This window comes from Anser anser (genome assembly GCF_964211835.1).
Source record: "Anser anser genome assembly, chromosome: 9".
Lineage (NCBI taxonomy): Eukaryota > Metazoa > Chordata > Aves > Anseriformes > Anatidae > Anser > Anser anser.
In genome coordinates this window covers 2,265,937-2,292,836 of record NC_139729.1, presented here as the reverse complement: position 1 = coordinate 2,292,836, position 26,900 = coordinate 2,265,937, and the positions used below count along the sequence as shown (strand labels likewise).

At 37.5% G+C, this 26,900-nt stretch overlaps 1 protein-coding gene across 3 annotated transcripts; it reads left to right on the top strand.

The window, feature by feature from the left end:
* The first annotated feature begins 349 nt into the window (after positions 1–349).
* On the top strand, positions 350–26,390 carry CPB1 (carboxypeptidase B1). 3 transcript variants are annotated; one of them, XM_083847765.1, is made up of 11 exons: positions 350–4,323; positions 4,428–4,503; positions 7,017–7,141; positions 8,868–8,967; positions 10,660–10,761; positions 11,456–11,557; positions 13,758–13,868; positions 13,983–14,073; positions 14,721–14,923; positions 24,173–24,257; positions 25,446–26,390. In XM_083847765.1, the coding sequence occupies exons 1-11, from the start codon at positions 4,253–4,255 to the stop codon at positions 25,631–25,633; spliced, it is 1,254 nt and encodes a 417-aa protein (XP_083703891.1). In that variant the 5' UTR covers positions 350–4,252; the 3' UTR covers positions 25,634–26,390. The 3 variants fall into 3 exon arrangements, with proteins under 3 accessions (XP_083703891.1, XP_083703892.1, XP_083703893.1); XM_083847766.1 differs by having other exon boundaries at positions 350–4,685; XM_083847767.1 differs by lacking the exon at positions 25,446–26,390 and having other exon boundaries at positions 351–4,323; positions 19,824–24,313.
* The last annotated feature ends 510 nt before the right edge of the window (positions 26,391–26,900 follow it).

The window sequence follows — 26,900 nt, the reverse complement described above, 5'->3', positions numbered from 1 at the left end:
TACACTCGTCAGATACAGCAAGAAGTTGAAAGACCTGGCTCCTATCAGTAAGGGTGATGAGTGTCTGGTTACTCTTGTACTTTTTTAGATTATGATCTGTTCAGTGCAGGCATGATGTCTCACTACACACCACATGCTGATTTCAATGCCTTAAGAATTTTAAGGGGAGGGACCTTATGTTTTTTGGATCTTTGAGCTGTTGCTGAGTCCTGCCATGACCCAGCCAGCCTTAGAGATGCCAGAGTATGCTTGAGTATGAGAATCCACCAGTCTTGTACATGGCATCCCAAGGACAAGCTAATTAAACAGAAGACGTCCATATCAAATGGATGTGAGGTCAGTCCTAATTGCTTCGTTAAACGTCTTTTTTCTGCTTGGCACTAAACAGTTAGATTCTCAGTGCTTGGCTTCAGGGAATTCTGGCACTGCCAATACCTTTATTCACTGCTTATATTTCAGTATGTTTCACACTCTTTTCAAGCACGTAGGAATTCAAATAATATGCACAACATCCTCTAGCTAAGGATATAAAATATTTTCTGAACACTAAGACATTCATTCAGTGGTCATATGATGAAGCTGGAATACATTCATTCTTAATCCTAAACAATGGTAAAAAAAATTCCACAGGAGATACTCTGCAAGAATCCACTGACTCTACAAAACAACAATTACACATTTTGTTTCTCACCTGATGAGTCAATAGCAGAAGTAGAAACACACTCCAAAGTCATGAGACCTACCTCTGTGGTCCCTAGCCTAGATCTCATCACTCTCACTCTTCCTTCTCCCAGTTCCTGTTCACATGTTAAACTGCACCTATAATTGGGGTGAGGGGTAGATACCTACACATAGCTACCAAAACAGTAGGCTATAAGCATGTCCCAGGGCACAAAAGTTGAAAAACCCTTTGATGTATTACAGGATGCAATATTAATAATATATAAATACAAAGAAAATAACAGCAAAGCTTGGAGTAGTGATTCTGCTGATCCCGGCAACTTCAAAGTACTCTCAAAGGTCTTCAGAATATATTCAGTAATGTCACTCTTCAAAACTAATATTAGCCATAACACACATATTACTAAATAATGGTGGTGAGAGGGTCCCCGTAATTCAAACATGTGTGGCTGGTCTGGAGCATATGCTAGGATTTTGCTACATGACTTCAAGACCTAGATGATTCTGTGATTCTGTGAAGACACACATAAACAGGGTTATGATTTGGGCATCGAGAAGTTTCTCACTGATGTTTTGGAAATTAATAAATATCAAACAGTATTAAGAAGGAAAATTTGTCAGTCAGAGATTATAAAAACTGGCAATATTTTGTGACTAAAAGATAGTAGACTTTTTTTTTTTAAATAGGTCAACAAAATATCTTATTCATGATATCTATAAATATTGAGAATTCCTAGAAAAAGAGGTATTATTTAGCCTCAGACTTTTGGACTCAGTTTGACAACAAATGGGATGAAAGGCTTTAATAGGATAAAGGATGCTTCTGAAATGGTAACCCTGATACATATTTTTTCCTTTTATCAGTTTGCACTTAACCTTCATAAGATTTTCAAAGTGGAGTACCAGAGTATTTTTATTCCTAAAACTGAAGAAATCACTTCAAAAATAAATTTCAGGTGAAATATAGCCAGTTGTTAGTATCAAAACTTTCTCACAGCCCACGTCACTAAACACAGTGAATACTCCTTACAAGTGACTGCATCATAGAAGACTTTCATTTTAATCATCAAAGAAGTGAACAACCACAACAAAATTGAGACAGCTGACAGACACTGTAATAGCTCACCCTAAGTATTGGAAAAAATACATGTGCTGAAGGAAATTACTACATGCTTTTCCTTTGGAAATCAGCTGGGTTCATTTCTTTCTTGTTTAAAAAAAAATTTAAATCCTCCTGAAAGTTTTCAAAGATACAGGTAGTACGTCTGTGCCCTAAAGGCCAAGGTTTACTCAGACATTGCCAACTGATGTGTTGTTGGCTTGTAATCACACAATAAAAAGAACAGATGGCTTAACCAAATTTACTTTGCTATTTTATTCATCCTTATGCTGCCTCTTTATCATACTAATATTGAACAGTTATATTATACAGTTGGAAAAAGAAAAAGTGTTTAGAGCTAGTTTATGAGCTAATCTAACACTTAACCATCAATCCTGAGATGTAAAATGAAAAAAATTGAAATAATATTCCAGGTCATTGTTTGGTTGATTCCTTTTTGACCTAGTCTGTGATGGAAACAGAAAAGACTGCCATCAGAAATTATAATACTCAGAAATTCTTGCCAGCTCAGTAGCTGATGGCACTAATGCTGTGTCAGTGACTGGAAAAAGGAAACATATATATATATATATATATATATATATCTCCAACTGCATGAAAAAAATATATATCTTAAAAGTAAACTCAGGAATTGAAATCTGGCAGTCTTCTATTTCCAAGATGTTTCTCAGTGTTCAACAGGGAATGATGACATCTGAAATTTGTTTGATTACTTCTTATGATCATTTATTCATCGCAAGATCTGGGCTTGATCATCTTCACATTATTGTTGTTGCAGTGTTCATGGGACCAGACCATTTTATCCAGTTCCATAGATCTCATCAACTTTAAACTGAAACTTCTGAAGACTTTGCAGTATTGTTTTGGCATTCTGTCAGAATAACTCCTGCTGTCATCCTTCTTAGAGACTTGACTAAGTAAGATTATTGCAGGGCAAGAGCCTACAGTGCTACAAATTAGGTCATTAATTGTAAAGTAAGTTCAAACTGTATGATTTGGCAAACACAGCTTTTGAATAAGCAGGTTCAGTAGTTTTGGAATCTCCTTTTAAGAACATATTTATCATGGGTCATATTGTTAAGTATAAACTGCTGCATTTTTGGTACATTGATTTTTAAAGTGTATTTATTGGATATTCTGCATATTAGGCTGCTGCAGCTTTACTGAGCTGACTCCAGAGAATCTTCTTTAAAAAGTGCAGTGTCTGATACCACAGTCATCCTTAAAATGGTCATCAACAATACAACTTTCTGCACTTTGAAACTGTTGCTATATCTTTTATTCTGAGACTAATATATTTCATTTTCACACATTATATGAAATGCATATATGCAGATTCCTGCAAAATAGCAGACATGGTGTCAAAGAACATCTTCAAGATTGTCTGTGTCTGAAACCCTGGAATCTGTCAGGTTCCTTAGGTGTAACAGAACTGAGCTCAAATTTCATTCTTTATGTATTTATATACCAATTCATTTAGGGGCTGCCTTTCAAAAACATCAGTCACCTCAGGTCACAGCACCAGCAGACAATTAATGTAACATTTAATGCCAAGTACAAGTTAATGAAAATTAAGCAGATGCAAGCGCTTAGCATGATACAAATCCACTATTCTCAGATATTTTAAGCACAACATGAAAGGAAAAAATAAAAATGTCTTTGTGTGACAACATTTCATTTTATCTTCTTGGCCTACAGGTAATTCCCACTGTAGAGTTAATTTAAAAGATGTTTACCTCTGATTCTCACATGACTAAATTAGAGAACATGCAAGAATCAGTGCATATATTATGTGGAGTATGTGTACAACTCCACTGTGAATAGAAATTTCTACACCTTCAGTTCTGCAGACATCTGATTTTTTTGGAGAGAGGCAATTGAGCAGTGAACAAATTCAGTACCTTTCCTCTCGGTTGGGAAAAAAAGGATAATTCATACATCCAAACTGTATTTCCTCTTCCTCTGTCAGAGTCAGCCCCAGTCCGTTAGGGAAAAGAGACAGTGCTGTGTGATTAAGATGACTGATCACACTGCAACAACATCTTATAGATGTCTGCCATTACATGAGGTGATAATATAGTATAATATAGTAACGGTTGTAATCCAGCAACCAAATGTTGAACAAAAATAAATAAATAAATAAATCATAAAAATTCCACAAATAACAGAAAAGAACAAAATTAAATTCAGTTTTTCAAATCATAAGTTTATTCAGCTCAAGTAGCGAGATTCCTTAGCACTCTCCCCCCACACCTTTGAGAGTTTCAGCTGTTTTCACAGGTGTGAGTTAAAACAAACATTAAAAATAGTATGCAAATAAAACATAGCCAAAGGAATAATCCGTCAGCTGATCAGTGGGTTGTTCTGGTGTATTTTTGATAAAAAGGAGGACAAAACAAATTATAAAAGCAGTCTAGAAGAACTGAAAATGTGGTTTTTGTCTTTGAAATAATGTGGGCCTTCTTGGTTCTCCTGGGTGCTGCAGCTGTGTCTGCTTATCCGCACAATCTTGCTTTTGATGGGTATGTAAAGACACAGAGTTTATATTTGCAGACCTTCTTCTCCATAAGCAAAAGCCTTTCAATTGACTTACCTTTTTAAAATCCACTTTTCTTTCTCCTTTCAGCCATAAGGTGTTTCGTGTGATTCTACAGAATGAGGGCCAGGTGGAAATCATCAATTCCCTTGCCAGCAAAATGCAGGTAAAGAACTTGGGGAAAGAGCTCTACTGCATGCATAAAGAACGTTTCTTGTTTTCCTCAATTAATGAATATTAAAAAAAAAAAAAGAAAACACAAAAAAAAAACCACAACATGCTACTGAAATAAAGGCCTAATCCATTCATCTCATTAGGACTGTTTCTTCAGAAGGAACAGACAAGATGGTAAGGCTTAAATACATTCCAATGCCTTCCTAGAAAGTCTGGTTAACCCCGCTTGAACACCAAAGTGCCCACCGGGATTTATTAATTAAATAAGTTAATTTGAAATTATATATTCCTTGTGGGGTTCTTTCAAGAATGTATTAGATTAAACATGGAACTTCCAAGTATAAGAATTTTTAGCACTATAGGCAAAATGTTTTGTTCATGAAAATAATCTAAAAATCCATGGTCCCAACAAATTGAATTTTTCTTTGGCCTCTAGCCTCTCCTGTCATCTTTTCTTCACTGACTTTGCTTTAACGCTTTCTTTCTCTCCAACCACGCTGCAGTTTTTCATACTGACCTTGATGTAGATATATGATGACATAATGACATGAGAAAAAACAATACAGACAGCAAATGTGTTTTCAATATTTCTCTTCAGCTTTGATGTTGTAAAATAGCTGTTGGTGAAAAAGACACCATTATCTGTAGGATGAAAGGATGGTATTTTGAATGCAGTGCAGATGTGGAGAACTATCAGCAGCAGGCTAGTATAGCATGCTGAACCAGTACTCTATAGAAGAACATACTACTGGTAAGTTGCTGCCAGTATTAAGAAAATTAATATACCATGCTTGCTTTCAAGTCTGTAGGATAAAGGGGTTGTTTGTTTTCTTTTAACCAAAGAAAAGATTCCTGAACTACCATTATTGTACAAAGCAATCAGTTAGGACTGATGTAGCAGTATATACTGGAATAGTCATCTCACTTGAAGTTGCATGGTTTCTGAATATGCCCACCAGCCCCAATTTCATTTACTTTTAGGAGATGAAAGGCTGAAAAGGCACTAGGATGGCAAAACTGCTTTGTTTTTGTTGGCTTTTAATAGGTCTCTAATCTAGAGATTTTGAAATAATATCTGAAATAGTGATAGCACTGTCATTTATCCATTCTGAACTAAACAACATCTTCCAAAGGCAGACTCCTCATACCAACTTCAGTGAAATGAGTCTTGAAAATACTTATACAGGCAACAGTCTTTCCCAGCTGATATATGTAAAGTACGTAAACAGACATAGTCTCCCTCTACTATAGTTGGGGGGCCATTTCTGTCTAATGCTTATATACAAATACCTCAAATGGAATGTATACAAAGAATTAAAAAAGTCATAAAGATAACCATAAATTTTGCACAGCATTCAGAAATCCGTATGTGTTCAGATGCTGTAGTAATAGAAAAAGACTGTTCAGGATACTCAGAGCAGACAATGTTCCATATGTTCTAAAATTCCATTCTCCTTTGCATTGGATTCTTTCAAATGAAGTTCAGAATATCCTTATGGATATCAGAGCTACCTTCCATGTGATTTACAATGATACTTGTTTTCTTCTGTTTCAATTTTGAAAAGAAAAACACCTTTATGGCACACTTGAAATAACAGATTACAACTGCCCTAATAAGCCAAAAGTAAGGAATGGTAAGGTACTTAGTATGATCAAAGCATTAAAGAGTATTAAACAAAAGAAGGCAATAACAAATATAAAATGGAGTAAATTATATCCATTATCAGAAAATTCTAGTTGTCTTAAACTGGGATTACCAATTTATTGTAACATTTAGTAGATTTTGCTCTCTGCTTATATTATTTTAATTCTAAGGTAATAACATTTTGTTCAGACACCAAGGAGAGGGTATATTTAAATACCCTTATTCGGATTAGCAACCTTTACTCCAGCAAAGTATACTGTTTAGAGTCAAGCATGTACAAACATGTTAGGTACAAACATATACTCTGTACAAATGTATGCACTTACAACTAGTAACTGCTCAGAGGTGGAGCTCAATATCTGCATAACACTAACACTGCTCTGTTCAGTCTCCGACCGGGGTCTTCTGTGAATTTAGATGCCACATCTACTAGCAATATAAAGATTATCTTTACAATGAAGCCAAGGAGGTGGATTTTATAGGTGTGAGCATCCGAAGTCAGAAAACTACGCACTGATGTTTAGCACTGCAAGATCAGTGCAGTCCCTATTAAGTAATCTAAAAATTAAAAAATGGAATACACCCAAAAATTAAGTTAATACTTGGTATTTGTGAAATTGTCACCACCGTTTCCAGAAATCTGCCATATAAATTGGAGGATCAAATAAAATCTTGTTAATCAAGTTATGTTTAAAACTTAGGTTGATATTTCTGGCAAGCAAGACCAATTCAGTGTAATACAGGAATTAAATTTGTTGTACTAATCACAATCAACATAACTATCACACATACACTTACCTAAAACTCACAGCCACATGTATGTATTTATTAGTTCCCATATTTGTTTGGCCTTCTTTCAGGTTGACTTTTGGCAGCCAGACTATGTCACGCTGGTAAAGCCAAAAATGCAAGTTGATTTCCGAGTTGAAGCTGACAAGGTTTTTGAGGTTGAATATCTTTTGAAGGAAAACAAAGTGGAGTATAGGTAAGTTTGTTCCCACTACTGTATTTTGAATAGGAGGAGATTAAATACTGGGTAAAATGTGTTTAATCTTTTCATTATTGGTCAACTCATCTTCCTGTCACAAACTTCCTGCCTCCTGTGGATGCCTCTACTGCGTTCAGATTTCCTGTGACAGTTCAAACAGACTGTACCTGCTCTGCATTAAAGGGATAAGGTGAAATATTGATAGGGGTAGGAGACCAGAAGCAAGGACTTACTATCAGGCATTTCCCCAAGGTGAAAGCTCACTGCAGTGCGCTGGGGACAAAAAGGGCTTACCATTAAAGACAAAATGCAGCAAAGGTCTAGAAAGAGCCAGAAAGCGCACCAGAAGGGTTTGCATGATACTGTGAGTGAACTGAAGCCAGAAAATGGTGAGTCCCAAGGGCAGTCATGAGAGGCTCCCCACTGAGTTGTCTAAGCTGGAAAACAATAGCTAGAGGGACAAAGAAAACAACAACTGGTGACAAAAAGAAGACAGCTGCCGGTGAAGGGCCTAGGGAGTGAAGAGAACAGGACACAAGTCACATAGCAGATCCATGGCAGTGATTTCTCCAAAGAGAGAGCAATTAAGCTTAAGTATTTCAAAATGTAATACCCAGAAGTATTACCCAAAGGAGGAACTACTATACATAAGCTAGTTTTTCTTATGACATTATTGAACTCCCTCAGGTCCATGTACGAATCTTTTGATTGCAACAAAGGCCATAACGTCTGGAAGGTGTCCCTGACAAACTTCAGTGGAGTGTCCTTGTGACAATCCAAGCAGTTACACTTCTTTTGAAGTGCAGCTGCAGTGCCGTGGCAATGTCAATGTAGTCATTTGCACTGTTTGTTCTGAAGGCTGGTGGTGCCTCACAAACTGGCCTCTTGCTCTTCCATACAAATCACAGATGATCAAGGACATATCCTGAACGAGTAAAACTTTGTAAGAATATTAAAACAAGCATTGGAAACATTAGAAAAGTTCATTTCCTTGATAGCCAAGATTGAGATATTAGCAAAAGGTTCTCAAGACTATGCTTGGTGATGAGATATGCCTTTGTATAAGTCCCAGGGAAAGAGGAACAGGAGAAATTCAGCCAGTGCAGTAGGATACTGCATTTTTCTTACCGTGGTGTGTTGCTACTTTAATAGCCCACCTCACAAGCAGTAAAGTAGTTTGGAGGATGGATCATGCCACCTGCAAGCTGCACCTAAACTTTGGAAGCTTGGTTTGACAAATAATTTAATCAGGCAAACATCTCAGTATTGCTGCAGGATGGTGCTGCAGTCTGTCTTTCAGTGCCAGCAATTCAAGAGTCCTTTTCCTCTCAAGGCAGAGGCAATCTGGTAACATGAGGTCACTCTGAAGGAAAGAGAGCTGATTTCAGATACAGAGCTGGTTTTCTACATTCTGCTGTTTCAGCATTCTTCCTAAATCAAACTGTTGCCACCCTGGAGGTTTGCTGGGATGGCAGTAAGTAGGCAGGTAATAGTTAGGATGAAGCTATTGCTCCACAAACATTGTCAGCAAGGATGAGACAGGAAGTAGGTTGAAACTTGAACCTACTGTTATTTTCAAATGCATAAATCAGGCCCCCATATTTCACTTCACATTCAACATGGCCTTAATTCTGGGCAGATTCTTAAATATCTAACTGGTTCTTGCTTTCCTGCTATTAAAGTGTATGTATCTCTTTCCACTTTTCATGGTGGCTTATTGCAGAGTTCTGATCAACAACCTGAAGACCGCACTGGATGCTCAGTTTGACAGCAAAGCTCGTAGCACCAGTCACAGCTATGAAAAGTACAACACCTGGGAAAAGGTAAAGTCTAGAAGTTCATCAGCTTGGTAACTTGGCCTCTATAGTCAGAATGGCTTCTGATATTCTTCCAGCCTTCTTCCCTTTTCCTCTTCTGTTCCATCCATTAACATGATAACTCCTTCTCCAAACTCTCTCTCTTCTCCTTTGCTCATTACACAGCTAATCTGCACAACCCATCCACATACACATATTTTCTCCACTGCTCCCAGTGCTGTGGGAAACTCTGGCAGAAATCCAATGGCCAGGCTGACATGCTTCACTACCAATTTACTCCCCTTTTCCCTCTTTCTCCCATCTCTTCTGCTAAAAAGTTTTTCAGCAACAACTTGATTCTATCCCCTGACACAACTGGAGATCTTCATCTTCCACCTTAAGCTCTCCCCTGCTCCCTCCTTTCTTCACAGCCACGCTGATTTTTCCTGACACATAGTCTTGACCATGTCATCCCCCACTTTACATATTTGCAGTGGCTCCTTACATCCATTGCATCACAGTTGCAAGTATGCAACCTGCAATTCTCACATTATTCTCACATTATTCTCACATACTTGCATACTCATACAAGTATGCACTTGTATACTTGAGTATACACTCATATGAGTATACACTGCTCACGTGTACACACATACATATGAGTATACACTCATACTCTCATACAAGTATGAGAATATCTCTTTCCTGTCTTTCCTTGAAAAAATCTTTCATTTCTGTGATGATCTTTGGCCTACCTGTTCCATTTTCAAACAATAAAATTTGTGCTTCCTCACCAGGTGATATTTATAGATTTATATAGAACTAAACGTACAGAACTAATTAATTTTCCTCCTCCAGAACTCTCATAAAAATAATTAATTAATTAAATCCTGCTTCTATAAGGCTATCTAAAAATAGCTCCTCTGACTCTGCTAAGGTTATAAAATACCATCATCCATAGTGTCAACCATTATTTCTAATGTTCCCTTGCCAGTCTGTCTAGATCCATCTGCTGTCTCCTGTCTTAGTTTGTGACTCTTTGGGCAGAAAATGCTTTTTTGTATGGATGTGATGACTTTTTTTTTGTGAGCATCTGAAGGCACCTGGTACAAAGGGAATCTGCTCAAATATTAAAATAATAAAGGCTAGTTCTTTTCCTTAAATAATGAATAGATTGAAGGACATTTTCTTTCTTTTATATTTGACTTTGGTGGACTGTTCTCACAAATCCCTGTCCAGTGCTTCAGTCAACAATTCAAGAATGATAACAAATAGAAGAGCCATGAAAGTGAAAAACATGACAACACGTAGAAGATCTAAGGCATTCAATCTACTTAGTATAACAAGAAAAAAACAATTTTCTTTTGTTAAGAGAGTTTAAGGGATGACAAGACCATAATCTCTAAATCCTATGTAGGGTCAGCATTCAAAAGGTTCTGTAATCCACCAGCCAGACTCCAACGACAGGAAGTGCTAGATAAATTCACACCAGAAAATATTAATTCAGGCAGTCATTGCAATAGCATGAGAGGTCTGCAATGAACCACTATCACTGGGGGGGGGAAAAAAAAAAAAAAAAAAAGATGAGATATATAGCTGTAGTATAAGTAGGAATTAATTCTTAGAAATCTATAAACTCTTCTGGCTTGAAATCTATGAATTAGTTGCTCTGGACCTGAGGACAGAGACATCAATAAATTTATTCTCCTTATTAAACAGATAGCTGCTTGGACTGAGGATATTACTGCTCAGAACCCAGACCTTGTTTCTCGCAGTGTAATTGGGGAAACATATGAAGGACGGCCAATGTACCTTCTCAAAGTAAGTGCTCTGATTTCTCTGTGCCAGACTGTTTTCCCCTATTAGCCTCTACAAGACTGTAATGTCTATTAAATCCCCACTGACACTAAGATATGTTAATATACATTTTGCAGGAAATCAAATATATTTTGTGCACTACTTATACTATAAATTTAGCAACACTCCTGTGAGCCACGTGAATGGTCTACCTCTATAATCTCTCCATCTGTCGTTTGCAAATCCATTTGCTCTAACAGGATCTATAAATGTTGGTCTCTCTAGCAACAACAAATTTGTTTGTATCTTCATCAGGTACAATTTTTTGGAATAACTTTTATGAAAAAATAAGATACCATGAAGTAAATAAGGATGAGAGAATTAAGATTACTTGCCCAAAATTGCATAAGCATCTCTTATCCAACCAAACAAGACCACCTACTAGAAACACCACAGGAAATGTAAGTGTAGAATAATCAAATAATTGTGGGAGAGAAGGCTTATCTACATTAATACAAATAAAATCATTATGATTGTATGGTGTTAGCTTGAATATCGCAGTCAGCTACAGTTGAGAATGCTCCATAGATTTTCATTTAATCAAGGAATGCTACATTTATATAAAGTTTCACATTCTTTAGGTCAACATGCTGTCTGACTTATTCTGCATACAAATTATCTCATTTGGAACCTGTTTTGTTTTGATTTTTATCCATAGTTGGGAAAAAGTGGTACAAATAAGAAGGCCATCTTTATGGATTGTGGTTTCCATGCAAGAGAGTGGATCTCCCCTGCTTTCTGCCAGTGGTTTGTGAAAGAAGTCAGTAAGCTTAATGATCTAAATGTGTTTTACAAAATGCAACTATTTTTGTTTTAACTACTTAAATTAGATCTTAATGTCTGGCCCTGTAATCTTTGAGCGGCTTAAGGCTACCTGAGCTTGTGTAAGAGGTACTCACAACTAAAAGGGTTACTTACAGTCTGTAAATTCATCTTTGTACCTGTAGTCAGAGGAAGGTGAGAGACAAGTAAACAAGTCTAGTAACAGTATAGTCATGTAGTCATGTTCTTTACATAGTCATAAATAACAGGGAAAAAGGAAAGTTCAGGGACATGTCAGAAGGCATCCAAATGTGTCAGAACAGCTGCCTTCTCCAGCACCAGGCGCTGTATTCCCTGCAAGCAGTCTTTCTCAGTAGGACAACAGGAATGATGGAAACCTACCCTCGGCTAAGCACAGTCAGAATGCACTGAGGAATGCACTCAAGAGGAGGAAGATTATAGTTGAAGCTCCCTGAACTCCACTTAGAAATAGGGAAATGTGTATATTTCCCTTTGAGCTGTCACTTCAAGTTGCACGGAATGGCTTCTAAAACATTAAAACATATTCAAGAAAGCCTCACAGGTGCAACTGGCTTCACTTCAGGCTGGGACACTTCAGGCCATAAATGAAAAAAATTACCTCATATCTCTTTTCCTTCTCACCATCACCAATATAAAGCAGGTGGGAGTTATCAAACACTGCACAGTCTTCTGTAAAGAGAATAGGTACATTCATCTTTGGGTGGGGAGGGGGAGGCTGAGGAATCAATCATCTTAGCAGAACAACTTACTGATCGAATCCCAAATTTTGTAACAATTTCTGCTTGAAGATTTAAAACCAAACCAAACAAACAGAAGCAGTAGCTGGGATTTGAAAGTCAAAGTACTTGAGTAAGCCATGCTGGCAGAGGCATTGGTGGCAAGTATAATCTCCATCTTCTCAGACGGCCATGCGGTTTTGTGTAAGGAGCAGTGGAAATTGAAAGTGACATGTCAGTGGAGTCAATGGGAATGTTATTTCATTATCTTCCAATAAGGCTGCAGACAGCCTTATGTGCTACCGTTTTTCTCTCAGCAATTCACAACACTACAGCTGTCATTTTTACCGGCTGATCACTTAATTCATGGATGTACCTGACACCAGCAGAGGATCTACACAGTGGATTCAAATGTAGATAGGTAGAAACACTTTAAAAGCACAGTCCTCTGAGAACCATCAGTGGTTCACCTGGGATTGCTTCTAGACATAAAAGTCAAAAACTACAGAAAAAACATGAGCAAGGTAGATTATTATATGTATCTAAAAGAAAAGAGAAGGCAAAAAACAATAGACTAAACAAATAACAACCAAAAAAAAGAAAAGGGAAAAAATAAACTCTAGTGATCTAATATCGCTTTTCCATCCAACTTGTCTGCTTGCTAGTTACAGGAAAATAGATGCCATTCTCCATTGCATTGCTCCTTGTGTTGTCCTTTACATCTGTACAGAGTAAAGGAATCATGGGTGCAACAAGCCTCTTAAGAGCAAATCTCCATGATTACTGGACACTAACTTGACACTGACCTAAATCTGTGAACAAGCATACAAAGTGCTAGGTCATGAGCAATCAGGATACGGAGTTCTTATGTACATTATTCAATGTATGTGACTGGAAAAGTGCAGGGAAAAATCTGCCTCCCTAATAATGCATGTAACTGTGACATTATGACTGGAAATGTGTAAGGATGTTCTCTGAAATATGCTTTATAATTCTTGTTATTTCTGACATTTGTCTATACAACAGATACCGAAAACAGGAAATGATTTAAAAATAAATAATTTAAACTAAAAAACAACCTTCAAGTTGACAAGATGTAGTGAAGATATATGGACCGGCACTCTGTTCTGTCTTTAAACAATAAACTAGTAGATGGTAATCTCTCTCCAGGGATTTATTATCCTGTTCAAAATCAACACTGCTTTAGCATATAACTTATTCACCAAAATAAGATGGCTCTCCAACAGCAGTGTGGTTTGAGTCAGTGTAAATCATCTAGGTATATGTAACATCAGAGCTGCCACTTTACGTGGTGGAGTGACCTGGATGACTTTGCCTACCACGTTAATTCCTGATCTAGACCCAGGCATTTAAATACATACAGGAGATGTTTTCTTTCCATAAAGACATCATCAATTCTTTCTAACTCTCTCCAACTAGGCAGTTGAGACCTATGGAAAAGATAATGTCATGACCAGACTTCTCAACAACCTGGACTTCTATGTTTTGCCTGTTCTTAATATTGATGGTTACATTTACACTTGGACAAATGTAAGTACATTCTTCTCTCTCTCAAAAACAACAACAACAAAAAAATCTGTCTGGCTAAGCCAATGGTTAAAACTTGTTCTTACTTTTGATCTGCATTTCACCATTCTATTTTAGGACCGTATGTGGAGAAAGACACGCTCTAAAAATTCTGGCAGCTTTTGCATTGGTACTGATCCCAACAGGAATTTTGATGCTGGCTGGTGCAGTAAGTGTCTCCTAACAGTTGCTGCAGCAATCATACAGGAATACAATAGCCAAGATATTTAATTATAGGTTTTCCCCTACATGTTGGTCCATCTCACTTTTGAGTCAAGATCACCAATATAGCACTGTGGAATATCTTGTGTTAAATTTGGGGGCAATTTGGGGAAAAAAACAGTCCTTGGTTACTAGTGTCATCAGTATGGCTACTTCTATGAACAGAAGAGTTCAGAACAGAAGCAAGAATAGTTTTATTTTGATTGGTTTCACTCAGTGGAGAGGGGTGCCTTTTGAGTGGTTCTCACCTCACTGGCTCCTGGAAGCATCTTAGAGCTGAGGGAGATATGCAAGGAAAAGATTAAGTACTGAAGCAAATGATACACTAAATCATTTAGATAAGATAGGGCTTTGCATCAATACTCATGTCTTTTCTGATATACACACAGTAGATACTACAGGGCATATTTACTTAATGCTGTGTCATGTTGCCCAGTGTCTTAACTATGCAAGAAGAAATTCTTTCTTCTGTTATGTGTGTAGGATTGATATGTCAGTAGGATTTCCAAGTCATATTTACAAAAGTGTAGTAGAATCACTTTCCTAACAACCAACTTTTTGTTAAATATTCATTAAATTTACTGTTCTTCCCAGGTATGGGGGCCTCAGGAAGACCCTGCGATTCCACTTACTGTGGCTCTGCACCTGAGTCTGAAAAGGAGACCAAGGCTTTGGCTGATTTTATTCGTGAACATCTTTCTACAATCAAGGCATATCTGACTATTCACTCCTATTCCCAGCTGCTACTGTTTCCTTATTCATATACTTACAAATACCCAGAGAATTATGAGGAACTGGTAAGTAGAAGCTCTTTGTCATTTTGATATAATGAAAAGAATAAGAAAAAATCACTTGCTGTTTAGGTCTGTGTGACTTCAGGCAGTTGGCTGCTCTTGGCTTGGACTGGTGTACACTTTGTTGGGTTAGAAACTGGCTGGGTAGCCGGGCCCAAAGAGTTGTGTTGAATGGAGTTAAATCCAGTTGGAGGCCAGTCACTAGTGGAGTCCCCCAGGGAAGGCTCAGTACTAGGGCCAGTCCTCTTTAATATCTTTATCGATGATCTGGATGAGGGGATCGAGTGCACCCTCAGCAAGTTTGCAGACAATACCAAGTTAGATGCGTGTGTCGATCTGCTCAAGCGTAGGAAGGCTCTGCAGGAGGATCTGGATAGGCTGGACCAATGGGCTGAGGTCAACTGTATGAAGTTCAACAAGGCCAAGTGCCGGGTCCTGCACCTGGGGCACAACAACCCCAAGCAGAGCTACAGGCTGGGTGATGAGTGGTTAGAAAGCTGCCTGGCAGAGAAGGACCTGGGAGTACTGGTTGATAGTCAGCTGAAGATGAGCCAGCAGTGTGCACAGGTGGCCAAGAAGGCCAACAGCATCCTGGCTTGCATAAGAAACGGTGTGGCCAGCAGGGCTAGGGAAGGGATTGTCCCCCTGTACTCGGCTCTGGTGAGGCCACACCTTGAGTACCGTGTTCAGTTTTGGACCCCTTGCTACAAGAAGGATATCAAAGTGCTTGAGCGAGTCCAGAGAAGGGCAACGAAGCTGGTGAGGAGTCTGGAGAACAAGTCTTACGAGGAGCAGCCGAGGGAGCTGGGATTGTTCAGCCTGGAGAAGAGGAGGCTCACAGGGGCGACCTTATCACACTCCACAGGTACCTTAAAGGAGGCTGTAGTGAGGTGGGGGTTGGTCTATTCTCCCATATGCCTGGTGACAGGACAAGGGGGAATGGGCTAAAGTTGCGCCAGGGGAGGTTTAGGTTGGATATTAGGAAGAACTTCTTTACTGAAAGGGTTGTTAGGCATTGGAATGGGCTGCCCACGGAAGTGGTTGAGTCACCATCCCTGGAGGTCTTTAAAAGACGTTTAGATGTTGAGCTTAGTGATATGGTTTCGTGGAGGACTTGTTAGTGTTAGGTCAGAGGTTGGACTCGGTGATCTTGGAGGTCTCTTCCAACCTAGATGATTGTGTGATTCTGTGATTCTATGTATTACCAGTTTTTGAGAATACTTCAGTCCTTCACAGCAAGAACAAGAGAAACCATGATGGCTTCCACATAGTTCAAGCATGGGATAAACTCGAGCCTTACTTAATTTCCACATAAATTCCGATGAATTTGCCTCAAGGTCAGGGTTGACTTCCAGCCATGCTGTACAGAAATTCACAATGTCATGCAGCACTGCTTCATTCTGATGCAAGAGGTTGCTGTGTATGTTGTTGCAGAACATCACACAGAAACATTATGCTCTGTAAGTAAAGCCAACAGCTTGCTCGATTGTGCTAACTACACAGACATGATTGAATTGGTAGCAGCAGCAGCAAATAAGGAGCTCTTCCTAACACTTCCTACTAAACCCTAGTTCTCACTGAAGAACTAGGTGAAACTCCTAGTAAAGAGAATGATATAGCTTGGGAAAAATGAGGCAGTTTTTGTCAAAATTGTAATTAAAAACAGTTACACACAAAACAGGTGAAAAAAAAAAATCAGTTCTGAAGCCTTTCTAAACAGGCCTCAACTCAAACACACTTTTTATGTGGGAGAAGAGAGGATCAATATCGTGTTTTAAATTACAACAACTCTTTTATCTATCCAAGATTAAGGACACACCCTAACACCATTTAAATGAGATAAAACAGTCTGGAGTATAATCTAGGAAAAAAAAAAGCAAAAAAAAAAAAAAAGAGGGAGGTTAAAAATATTAAATCCGTATAAAAGTTGTAAACATTTTATAAGGCCAAGAATCAACAATTAGGAATAATAAAATTACTTCAGTTCTTTGGCATAATAGCAGCTAGGAGCTGTTGGCAGGGAAAGCAGCATAGCAAAACAAAACAAACAAATCTTGATTCCCCCTCTTTTCGGGATGCTGCCAACAGTCCAAGGCAACAACATTAAGTGTGCCGGTCTGCTGTGGAGGCTTGACAGATTTATGAGTGCTCCCAAGTAGATGTCATAATTCCAAAGCACAAATGAAAGCTGGGGCCAACAGTGAAGTTTCTTGTTGCATTTTTTACAGCCTAAAAAGAGAGGATGAAATCTAGATGAAAATTTTGCCTCCTCAATTTATTTTGCAGAAGGTTTTAATTGTAATTATTCCAGGGAACTATAGTAACTTCTTGTCTTCAGTTTTTACAAAAGCTTCACATTTCACACGTTGCAGTTCAGTCTCAAGTAATAAACAACATAAAACCCTTGAGCTGCTTCATTGTCAAGATCACAAAGTTCCCATGTGTTAAAAAATTGTATGACATTCTGCCCAACTTTTTGAATCAAGAGCAAATGTGATGAAACATAACTAAAAGCACAGCATGTTTCTCACAGTATTAAATCCAAAAAGTTTACATCAACAGCCCAGTATTAAAAAAATATAGTAAATCCTATCCATTAAAACAATCCTTAACAATAAGAGCTTACATGATTTTTCTACATTTTCACATTCTTTTATCAAATTATAATTTTGTATTATCAATGTTCTATTCCAATATATGATTTAACGAATCACCCTATCGTTCTGCAGTTTTTAATCAGTAACAATTCTCTTCCTGCCATAGAGAATGAGTCTACTATTACTATTCAGCATAAAAAGTAAATACTTCAAGAATGCAAACTGTATATTTCTCTTCAACCATTTGATTTCATTTCATAAGTTAGTCTTTTCAATGTCACTTTATCTTATATTTTATATTGAGCCCAATGATCCCAGGGGGCATTCCATTATTTTCCTTTACAAAGCAATCACGAACTTCACCATCATGACAAGGTGACCCAATGAGTGGTTTTCATGTCTTAATTACAGGAAAACATTTATTTTACTGGTGATACCAACAAAAAGACAGTGAGGTCCCAGAGAGGTTCAGCTTCTGTAGTATTTGACTTTAAAAAGATTTTTTCTTGCCAAAAGCCCTTCTTTTGGAGAATAAGATCAGAGTATCATCCAATCAAGCTTGCCTATAGTTGGGGTTATTAAACAAAACGATCCCATTTCACTCCAACACCAGTGAATTAAACAGAAATGCTGACTTCCACAAGCTCTGGGTCAGGTTCAAAAGTGCAGGTTTTCAGGCTACTTCAAATAACTAAAGCACATTAATCTGAGTTGTGACTAAAGAAATTTAAGAATTTTCAATCAACAATTGTATTTGCTTAAAATGATACACCTACAAAGAGAGACATTATGTGGCATGCCAATCATTATTTCATGTCTAAATTTACTGTATAGATTTGGAATTTAGGGAAATCTAAAAAATTAGATTCTCAACCTTTCACATAAATTGTTTAGGCAAATAAGAGGACCATAAATCAATTTTCAAATGAAGAAGCAAAAATTATAGTGCCATTATCTTATCTTAAACGTTATTTTTACTCTGACAGATCTAATAAATTATAGGAAATATAACTACAATTTCTTATCTCTTTCAGTGAGCAGCTTGACATGGTTAAACAAAATTTCATGTCTGCTTATCATTAATAACATTTTGTTCCATTGTATTTAATTAAAAGTCGCATAATACACTGGGCTTTGTGCTGCATTCCAATGTCTGAGATACAAAACGGCACAAAAATTGAGTAATTTGAGATTGAAAACACTAAGCCTACAGAAGAGAAAGATCTAGAGAAGGCTTATACCTTCCTTTCATGCAAGAGTATTGAGCAGCGTCCGATATCCTTGGGGCTTAAAAGACTTCGTCTGCTCACTGCCTCAAGAAACCACCAGAAGGCATAAAACTATTCTGGTTTTGGTTTCTCAGGTAGAAAAGGGCACTCTGTGAGTCCCAGACACCCTTTATGCTCCATTCTTCATTGCTATAGCTAATCAGAACAACCTCTAATTTATTGCAACTTGCTTTGAGTGGAGGATTAGGACTATCCCTCAACCACCCCCAGTACTAGGCTGTAAAACAGATGATGAAAGTCACATATGTCTCTTGCTTCCCAAGCCTTTACATCCTTCTGCTCAGAGGCAAGAGGAGCTCTGACAACCTCAACCCCACAGTACAAAAGAATTTTCCCCCAATTCTTCTCCCTGTATTCAGGGTTGAGTGGTTTTGTTTGTTTGTGTTTTTCCCTCCTGAGATGCTACACAGAATTTTCACTGCTATCCAAACAATATTTGAACAAATACAAACACCCAAGACAGGAAAATCTAGGTCAGAAATTTCTCAGAAGTTACACAATATTCCTGTGATGACTCCTTGAAAGAAATATATACTTTGTTTTGGTGGATCACATTTTGCTTGCTTCATAATCCTCACTTGACTCATTCTTTACTATACCCCAGAGAGCTACCCTGCACACAGAATACATGCTTGAATCCATCTCCTGCTGAGAACAGAAGCATTAGCTCTTCACAAATAAAAATGTGCTTGGCAAGGCCAACATCTCTCTCCACCCCAAAAAGATTCTTTTTATCTTGATTTTGCTATTCACATATTTGTCCTCTTGCAATAAAAAACTGTGCATTTAATCACACTTTTCATAAAAGTTCAGCCCATATATTTTAATCAGTTCAGATTTTGGCCATGGTTACCTATAAGGTCACCTTATAGGAAATAATAAATAATGAATAATGCTTTCCTCATTTTCAGCAAAAACAAATCTAGCTTTATCAGTTCTTGTTTGTATTTGCATTGGCTCTGAACTATGAATTAATAGAGCAGAGGAATGTCCATCATGCTCTCTTTTCCTTTCCAGGTTCAATTCTATTTCATAGCTGAACAACAAACTCGGGGCCAAATACATGCCTGCAGCCAGCTCATACTCCGTTAGATTAGTGTATTTGTATTATTACTGTTTGGCAGGCTACACACTATTATATTAATTCACAAATGAATATAATTTTCTAGACATGGAATTTCCACATTTGTTGTTAAGATCAATGAAATGAGTCTTCCATGTGGGGTTGGTCTACCATTTCGTTTCCTCTTAAGCCCTTAAAATAGGACATAGTAGAAGGTGGAGATATGCCTAGAGTCTATCCAGCCTGCAAGAAGAGTGAATTTCAAATACATTGCATGACTTTGTAAATATTAGTCTGATTATTTAACCTGATGGCTAGGAGCAGTCTTTTAATTCCTGATTTAATTCCTAAATGTTTAAGATACATGAATACCTGTAGTAAGGAATTTTTGAACATCAAAAATCCTATCATCTGAGGGATTCAGACATACCAATTTTTGAGTTGTAAATCTCCTGTTGTTCTATCTGTGCTGTTTCAAACTCCTGTGATTATACTACTTGTTACAAGTAAATATTCAGTAAAGAAACTGGGAAGCACAGAAAATGGAAGCAGGCAGAAAAGCAAAATTTGGAAGCTTTTTCACTGAGCTTGCCACAACAGAACTACTTGGTACTGACTATTGTGAAAATGATGTTTTTAGTAGCAGCTTCTTCCAGATGAAGCTGATTTGTGAACCTGGCTCCAAGACAAGACTCCTACAGTTGTAGGGCAGGTTCACCTTAACACAGTCACACTGGAAACCCTCTCGCCAGGGATCGATTTCTTACTTAGTCTAAGACTGCCTTAGAGGAACTAGCTTGCAAAGAAAAAAGAAGCGCTATACTGAAGACCTCCACTTGGCTGGATTTCCTAGGCTCTTAGGGGAGATGCTAAACTATGAGCAACAACAGAATAGTGAAATAAATTACACATCAATCACAGACTCTTGAGGGGAGTCTGTTTTTACTGGCAAAACAAGAAGCCTCGCAAGTTTTAGCTTCACTTGGCTGAAGTTAACTTTGCAAATACCACCTTTTCAGCCTCTCATTACAAAGGAAATTAAGGGAAGCTTAAGTAGCACACAAGACAGAAGTGAAGGGAAAATGCAGTTTTCAGCCTCAGGCAAATCAATTTGCAGTCCAGTGAGAGAAGAGAGCAAGAGGTCCAGACAATCAGTGAACAGGCGTTTCCAGATCACCACCAGATTATGATGGCAAAGGGAATTGTCTTCATGCAGCAGCTGCACAGTCAACATCTCTGAGGTGTTTCTAAATAGTCAGTTTGCTGGCAAGTCTGTCCTGAAGAGTAAAATAAGGGAGCTGCTCCTCCAGAAAATTACCTATTAACAGGCAGAAGATGCTGAGCCTGATAAATTACATTGCTAGTTCAAAAGAGAACTGAGAGAGAGACCAAAAAGCAACATCTTTCATGAAGTGCTAATAACTGAAAAAATGGGTTTAAAGGTTGTGAATCAAGTAAGAGAATGGCAACTAAGAACACTAATCTGCTATCTCACTGGCCCGTGTACTTGGTACGCAAAATTAAGCCAAATGTTCGTAGCTGCAGTGTAAACACAGATGGATGGGCAGTTCAGGGAATCCTACCTCTGCTGAGGTGACCTGCCTGCTGAGTTCAGCTGCAAGTCAGAGGCTGAAAAGCCCTTTCTGCTTGCAGCTACAAAGTATCAATCTGGAGTTATTTGGAGGACTTCTGGGCACCAGTTGTTTCTCGGCTACTATAACTCTGAGTAGAATTTTCCTTGCAACAGAGAGATTCTTGACAGTCAAAAACAAATAAACAAACCACAACAATTGAGTTAAGCCAGTTATGCAAAGAAATCTTGAAAATCAGTCAACAGTAAAGAGTATTCTCAAAGGTCAAAAAGACAGCCATGCCTCTCTTTGTAGCTGTGTTCCAAACAACACACCAGCATGAAATGTTGCCCATTATTTATATAGCTCTGTATAAATCTCTGAGTTAGTTCCTCTTTACAGATGGTTTTGAATACTTTTTTCTTTTTTTATTTTTTTTCCCTCTTATTTTATATTTAGACCCATGAGAATCTACTTCATTTTTATTATTCCTGTTTTTTATATCACGAGAAAGAGGTGACTTTAGTTCCTATAAACTTCAATTTTGTTTTGACCTTCAGATTTTGGACTATAAATCTATTAGGACAGCAATTGGGACAGAGTAACTTAACAAAGAAAAAAAAAATCAGATATCAAAACTTCTGACAAAGATTCATTTCATGTTGAAGTCATAAATGCTCAGTCATGTTCTTCAGTTAATGAAGAGGGTCATTTAAAATACCACCTTGATCTCCAACCTGGGGAATTTAAGGAAGTTGTTTATCTGGATTCCAGTCTCCATACAGCTGGAAATCTCAACTGCTCATTCTACAAATCTCTCTTTTTACAACTTCCTGGCTAATAATAAAATATCCCTCAGGTAAAAAGATTTCCTGACATACTTTTTGCATATCTGTTCTGGTATGACTTGAAGTAGTCATTTGACAGAGTGAAAGGTATGCCCCACTCTTTCCTTACAGCAGCTTTGCTCTTTTGTTACCCCTATGATGCAATTTTCTAAAGAGGGAGCAAATATTAATTACCATCAGGTCCATACATAGGATAAAATTATCTTTCCAAATTTTGTTTTCACTTTTTTTTTTTCTTTTTTTCTTTTTTGGAAAGAATAAGAATCAGCTTACATTTACTATTACATCAGTTTACTATTGGCAAATTTAACTCAATCTCAGCTGCTGATTAAATGTACATATTATAAAAATAAAAAAGAAGCCTGAAAAAAATGATATCACTAGAAAATACTACTCTCCAACCTCTATGATTTCCTCAACAAGTGTTAAAATAATTACGAATTAAAAGAGTCAGTTTGAGGGGACTTTAAAACAAAACAATACAAAATCATACAAACAACAACAACAAAACCACACTGGAGAGAGCTCAACTACCCCCGTTGCTATGAATCCCAGACTATGAAATGCAAAGCAACATTATTTCTACAATAGGTTGTGTTTTGATAACAGAGGCCAGAAACAAAACCCCACATTCAGGTACAGCCGGTTTTATAGATGGAAGGACAAGCTTCAAATACTCTTTGGCCTGCCTTGCTTAAGTATTCTTTATGTGATAAAATGACCACGGATTTCTACAGTAAACTCCCACAATTCTGGGATGTTCAAAATCCAGCACCTGGGAGTGGAGAAACACTTGCAACCCTGTGCTAGACTAGGCAGCCAGTAGTAAAGCAAACACATTTTGATGCTGTTTTGTAGAAGCTAAGACAGGTCTCTCACTAAACTAAGATTTTTCTAAACACATTGTCCAACATGCCTTTTTGATTAATTGACAGGAACACTTGAAGCATAAGGATGAACAGAGAATATTATACGATCTCTCTTCCACTGGGAAGTAAGCCAGAGTATAACCTACAGAGAAAGAAAGGGCTTGAGGAAATTCCTGGAATAGTAAGCTGTTCAGCTGTAAGCTATAAAGAAAGATATGGCAACCCATCGCTTATTCTTATACTGCACATCTGTTTGCAAAAATCACTCATATTTATCATCTGCTAGTAATACTTTTCATGTTTTATTACCAACATGCTGTATAATGAAGAACTGGAAAAGCCACACGTTCCAAAGAAAAGTCTGTAATTTTCCTTAATGCAAATATACAAAGCTTCATAGTACTATTGATGGGCCTGATCCAACCCTCACTGAAATCAGTAGGAGTTGAATGAATCCCTCTGTGCACAGGAAATGAATTGTAATTAATGAGACTACATATGGTTCCAAGGTAATTTATGCCTTTTCTGGCTGTTAATATTTATAAGACCTTAATCTGCTTCCACTTCCAGGAGTGTTCAGCTTCACTGACTAAACTGGCTCTACTCTGAATTTATAGCTCCATGAACAGAAGGAAAGGAAAGGTTATTGTGCGTTCACAATTTATTGTGCAAAGTTATTTAGTTTTAATGTCATACAAGTTTCTTTTCAGTGTAGAAGATACTGTTAGCAGTTGTCCCCTTACCTAGCCAATCTATACAGCAGGCTATACACCAAGGGAGCTATACACAAACCGGACTATACTCCAGACTACACACCATTAGAGCTTGAAGAACAAGCTCATTACTGACAAGCTGTGCATTGGCAGCTACTGACAACTAATAATTTTCAAAGGTACACAACAGTTTACAAATAAAAACTTCCCAAGCACTGCTTTTCAGCTTATTTAACAGCGCATTTACATAGATTCACTCAAAAAGCTTCTAAAAATCTGCATTTATACTTCTTCCCCTACAGAATTCCATTGCTAGTGCTGCAGCCAAACAGCTGGCCACTTTGTACAATACCAAATATACGTACGGCCCAGGAGCTACGACAATCTGTGAGTACTGGCCTAAACTTACCAACTATACTAAGTGCTAGTCAGACTCTGAAATGCAGTTTTTTAGCGACTTTTGTTCCTCTTGATAAGCACTCAGCTTCCTTCTTCACAAGCATATTCCCAGAGGTATATATGCAATCTCTCATGTCTAAAATAGGGAATGATATATGCCCTAAGAATCCCAGGGAGTATGCGGCTCCAGGAAGGTAAACGGATGTGGTAAAGTGTTCAGGAATTCATGTGCATAGCATGAATTCCCAAAATCTGCCCAGTTTAGATTTAAATATAAAATCTGACCCTGAATTTTTCTATATTTCCAGCATCTCTAAGTCAAAGTGAAAAATGATTTGAATGCTAAAGAATAGTTCAACCACTCTACCAGCACCATTAATTATTTCTTTGACTTTGTGTTATGGTCTGAGAAATGTACCAGTTGTAATTCCATTCTTTTACACTCCTTGTGAACTCAGCTGTCAGGGTATAGCCTTTGCTGTGTCAGAAGTTGGTCTGAGGCCAGTTCTAGATTTCTAGGACTTTTATACCTCAATATTTAAGAGCTCTTAATTGCCTTAAGTACAGAAACTGACCTCTTCCTAATCTTACCTTTCTGAAATAACGTTAAAAACCTTTGAAAAATAACCCCCCTTTAAAAAAAAAAAAAAAAAAGATTTATGGACATTTTTTCCTTTAAATCTATTTTGGTGATGCTTAGCAATTTTGGAAGCTCCTTCCTTAGGAAAAGAGACTACTTTCACTGTACCAAAGCACTGGAATGCGAATGTACTATTCATCCAGAAGAAAAGGATCCAGCTGATACTCCAGATCTGTGGATCTTTCAGATCTGTACGAATCTCAAAAGCAATTTCTCTTTTGCAAAAACTATTTTTTTCTGCTATCAAATCTTTCTAAACAGCCCCATAAAAGCATGCCATCCTCCTGCTCCCTAGCCACTCCTCCCATGGCATGTCCACCGTATTGATAAGGAGGGAACAGGATAGGTGGTTTACATTTCCATGTACACATCAGCTGAAATGGAGCTCACAAATGGCCTAAATCAAAGAAGTCTTGCCATGAGAAAGAGAAATTAATCAATTCACTAAATATACTTATCACTTTATTCTATATTTCTAGTTTTGTGACTTGACATTTCCACTTTTTCAGTTATGTTTTATTTATTTTTTTTATCAGATCCTGCTGCAGGGGGCTCTGACGACTGGGCTTATGATCAAGGCATCAAGTACTCTTTCACTTTTGAGCTCCGAGACACTGGCTATTACGGGTTTCTTCTCCCTGAATCTCAGATAAAGCCAACCTGTGAGGAGACTTTGCTTGCTGTTAAATACATTGCCAATTATGTCCTTGATCACTTGTATTAGAATGAAGTTCTAAAAAATATTAAAGAAGGATTTATTCAAAGACATCTTCCTCTTCATTCTTCAATAGGTTTTTATTTTTGTTTTACTTATTGCTCCGAGTAGTATCCTTACTCCATCATAGGTCAATAAAAAACTGTGAGATAAATTACATATGTTACTAAGGCAACTGCTATAATTAGAGAGGGGGGATGGAAGATAATCCTTGCTGGTAAAGCATGCATGCCCGAATACTTGACTGATCTTTTGAGATCCACATCATTAAGTACAAGTTTTCAATTACTTCTCCCTACCAACCTTGTCTCCATATTTATTTATTTTTTATTTGGAATTACCTGGCTATATTTCATTGCTAACCACTAATAAAATGCTAACAACACAGTGTTTGGAGAATTTCTCTAGTGACTGGATTAAATGCATAAATAAGACAATCCTGTATATCTTGACTGTTAAAACACATTTTTAAAGGAATGGCACTCTCAGGCAATGAAATTGGATGTTGACTTCACTGGAATTGCACAGAGCAAAGAATGTATACTAATTCTCTCACAAAATAGGATTGTGAAGACCGGCAGGCTATTAATGTCTGACCTCCAAGGACTGTGGCAGCTCCTGATTTCCTCCCATCACTAATAGGTGGGATTTCTCACTCAGGTTCCTATAATTTCTTCTGGTAAATGTAGCACATCCTTCTGTCTTTAATATCATGACTTCCATGTCTTTCACCACGTCTTCTGTTCTCCCTTGTCTCTGACACTCCCTCCCCTCAAGCCCTCCCCAGCTTTCTCCCTTTTATTGTGTTCAGTATAGTAAACTTCCGAACTGAAGTTTAATATTTTAAACTCATGACAGACAAACCATCTAAAAAGTATGAAAATACAAGGAACAGGACCCTGAAACATTCTTTCTTCCTGAGCTGATATCGAAATAATTTTAAGCTTATTAACCTAAAACTTGCTTTAAAATGCTCTACAGCTATACAGCCTATGCTGACAATCTTTTCACAGAGCTGACCAAAACCTACCTCAGATTAAGACTGTTAGGACTTGGTTTTGGTAACCATAAAAACTCCAAATGCATTATATCTGAGTTAATATGTGTAGTTTACAAATCAGAAAGATGAATTATGTTTACAAGTAGCAGAGACAATCAGCAAATTTATTTTCCACTCTGTAATAAAGCATGATGCAATCTAAATTTTAGTTAAACAGTGTGTGAAAATACCCATGTTGGTTTTTTGTTTGTTTGTTTCTAAAGTGTCCTGCGGGCC

Excerpts from the sequence above, each read along its gene's own strand:
- CPB1 (XM_083847765.1), top strand. The coding sequence starts at position 4,253 with ATGTGGGCCTTCTTGGTTCTCCTGGGTGCTGCAGCTGTGTCTGCTTAT. Across the intron at positions 4,504-7,016 it reads CCCTTGCCAGCAAAATGCAG|GTTGACTTTTGGCAGCCAGA; the intron begins GTAAAGAACTTG and ends GCCTTCTTTCAG. Across the intron at positions 13,869-13,982 it reads ACATTTACACTTGGACAAAT|GACCGTATGTGGAGAAAGAC; the intron begins GTAAGTACATTC and ends ATTCTATTTTAG.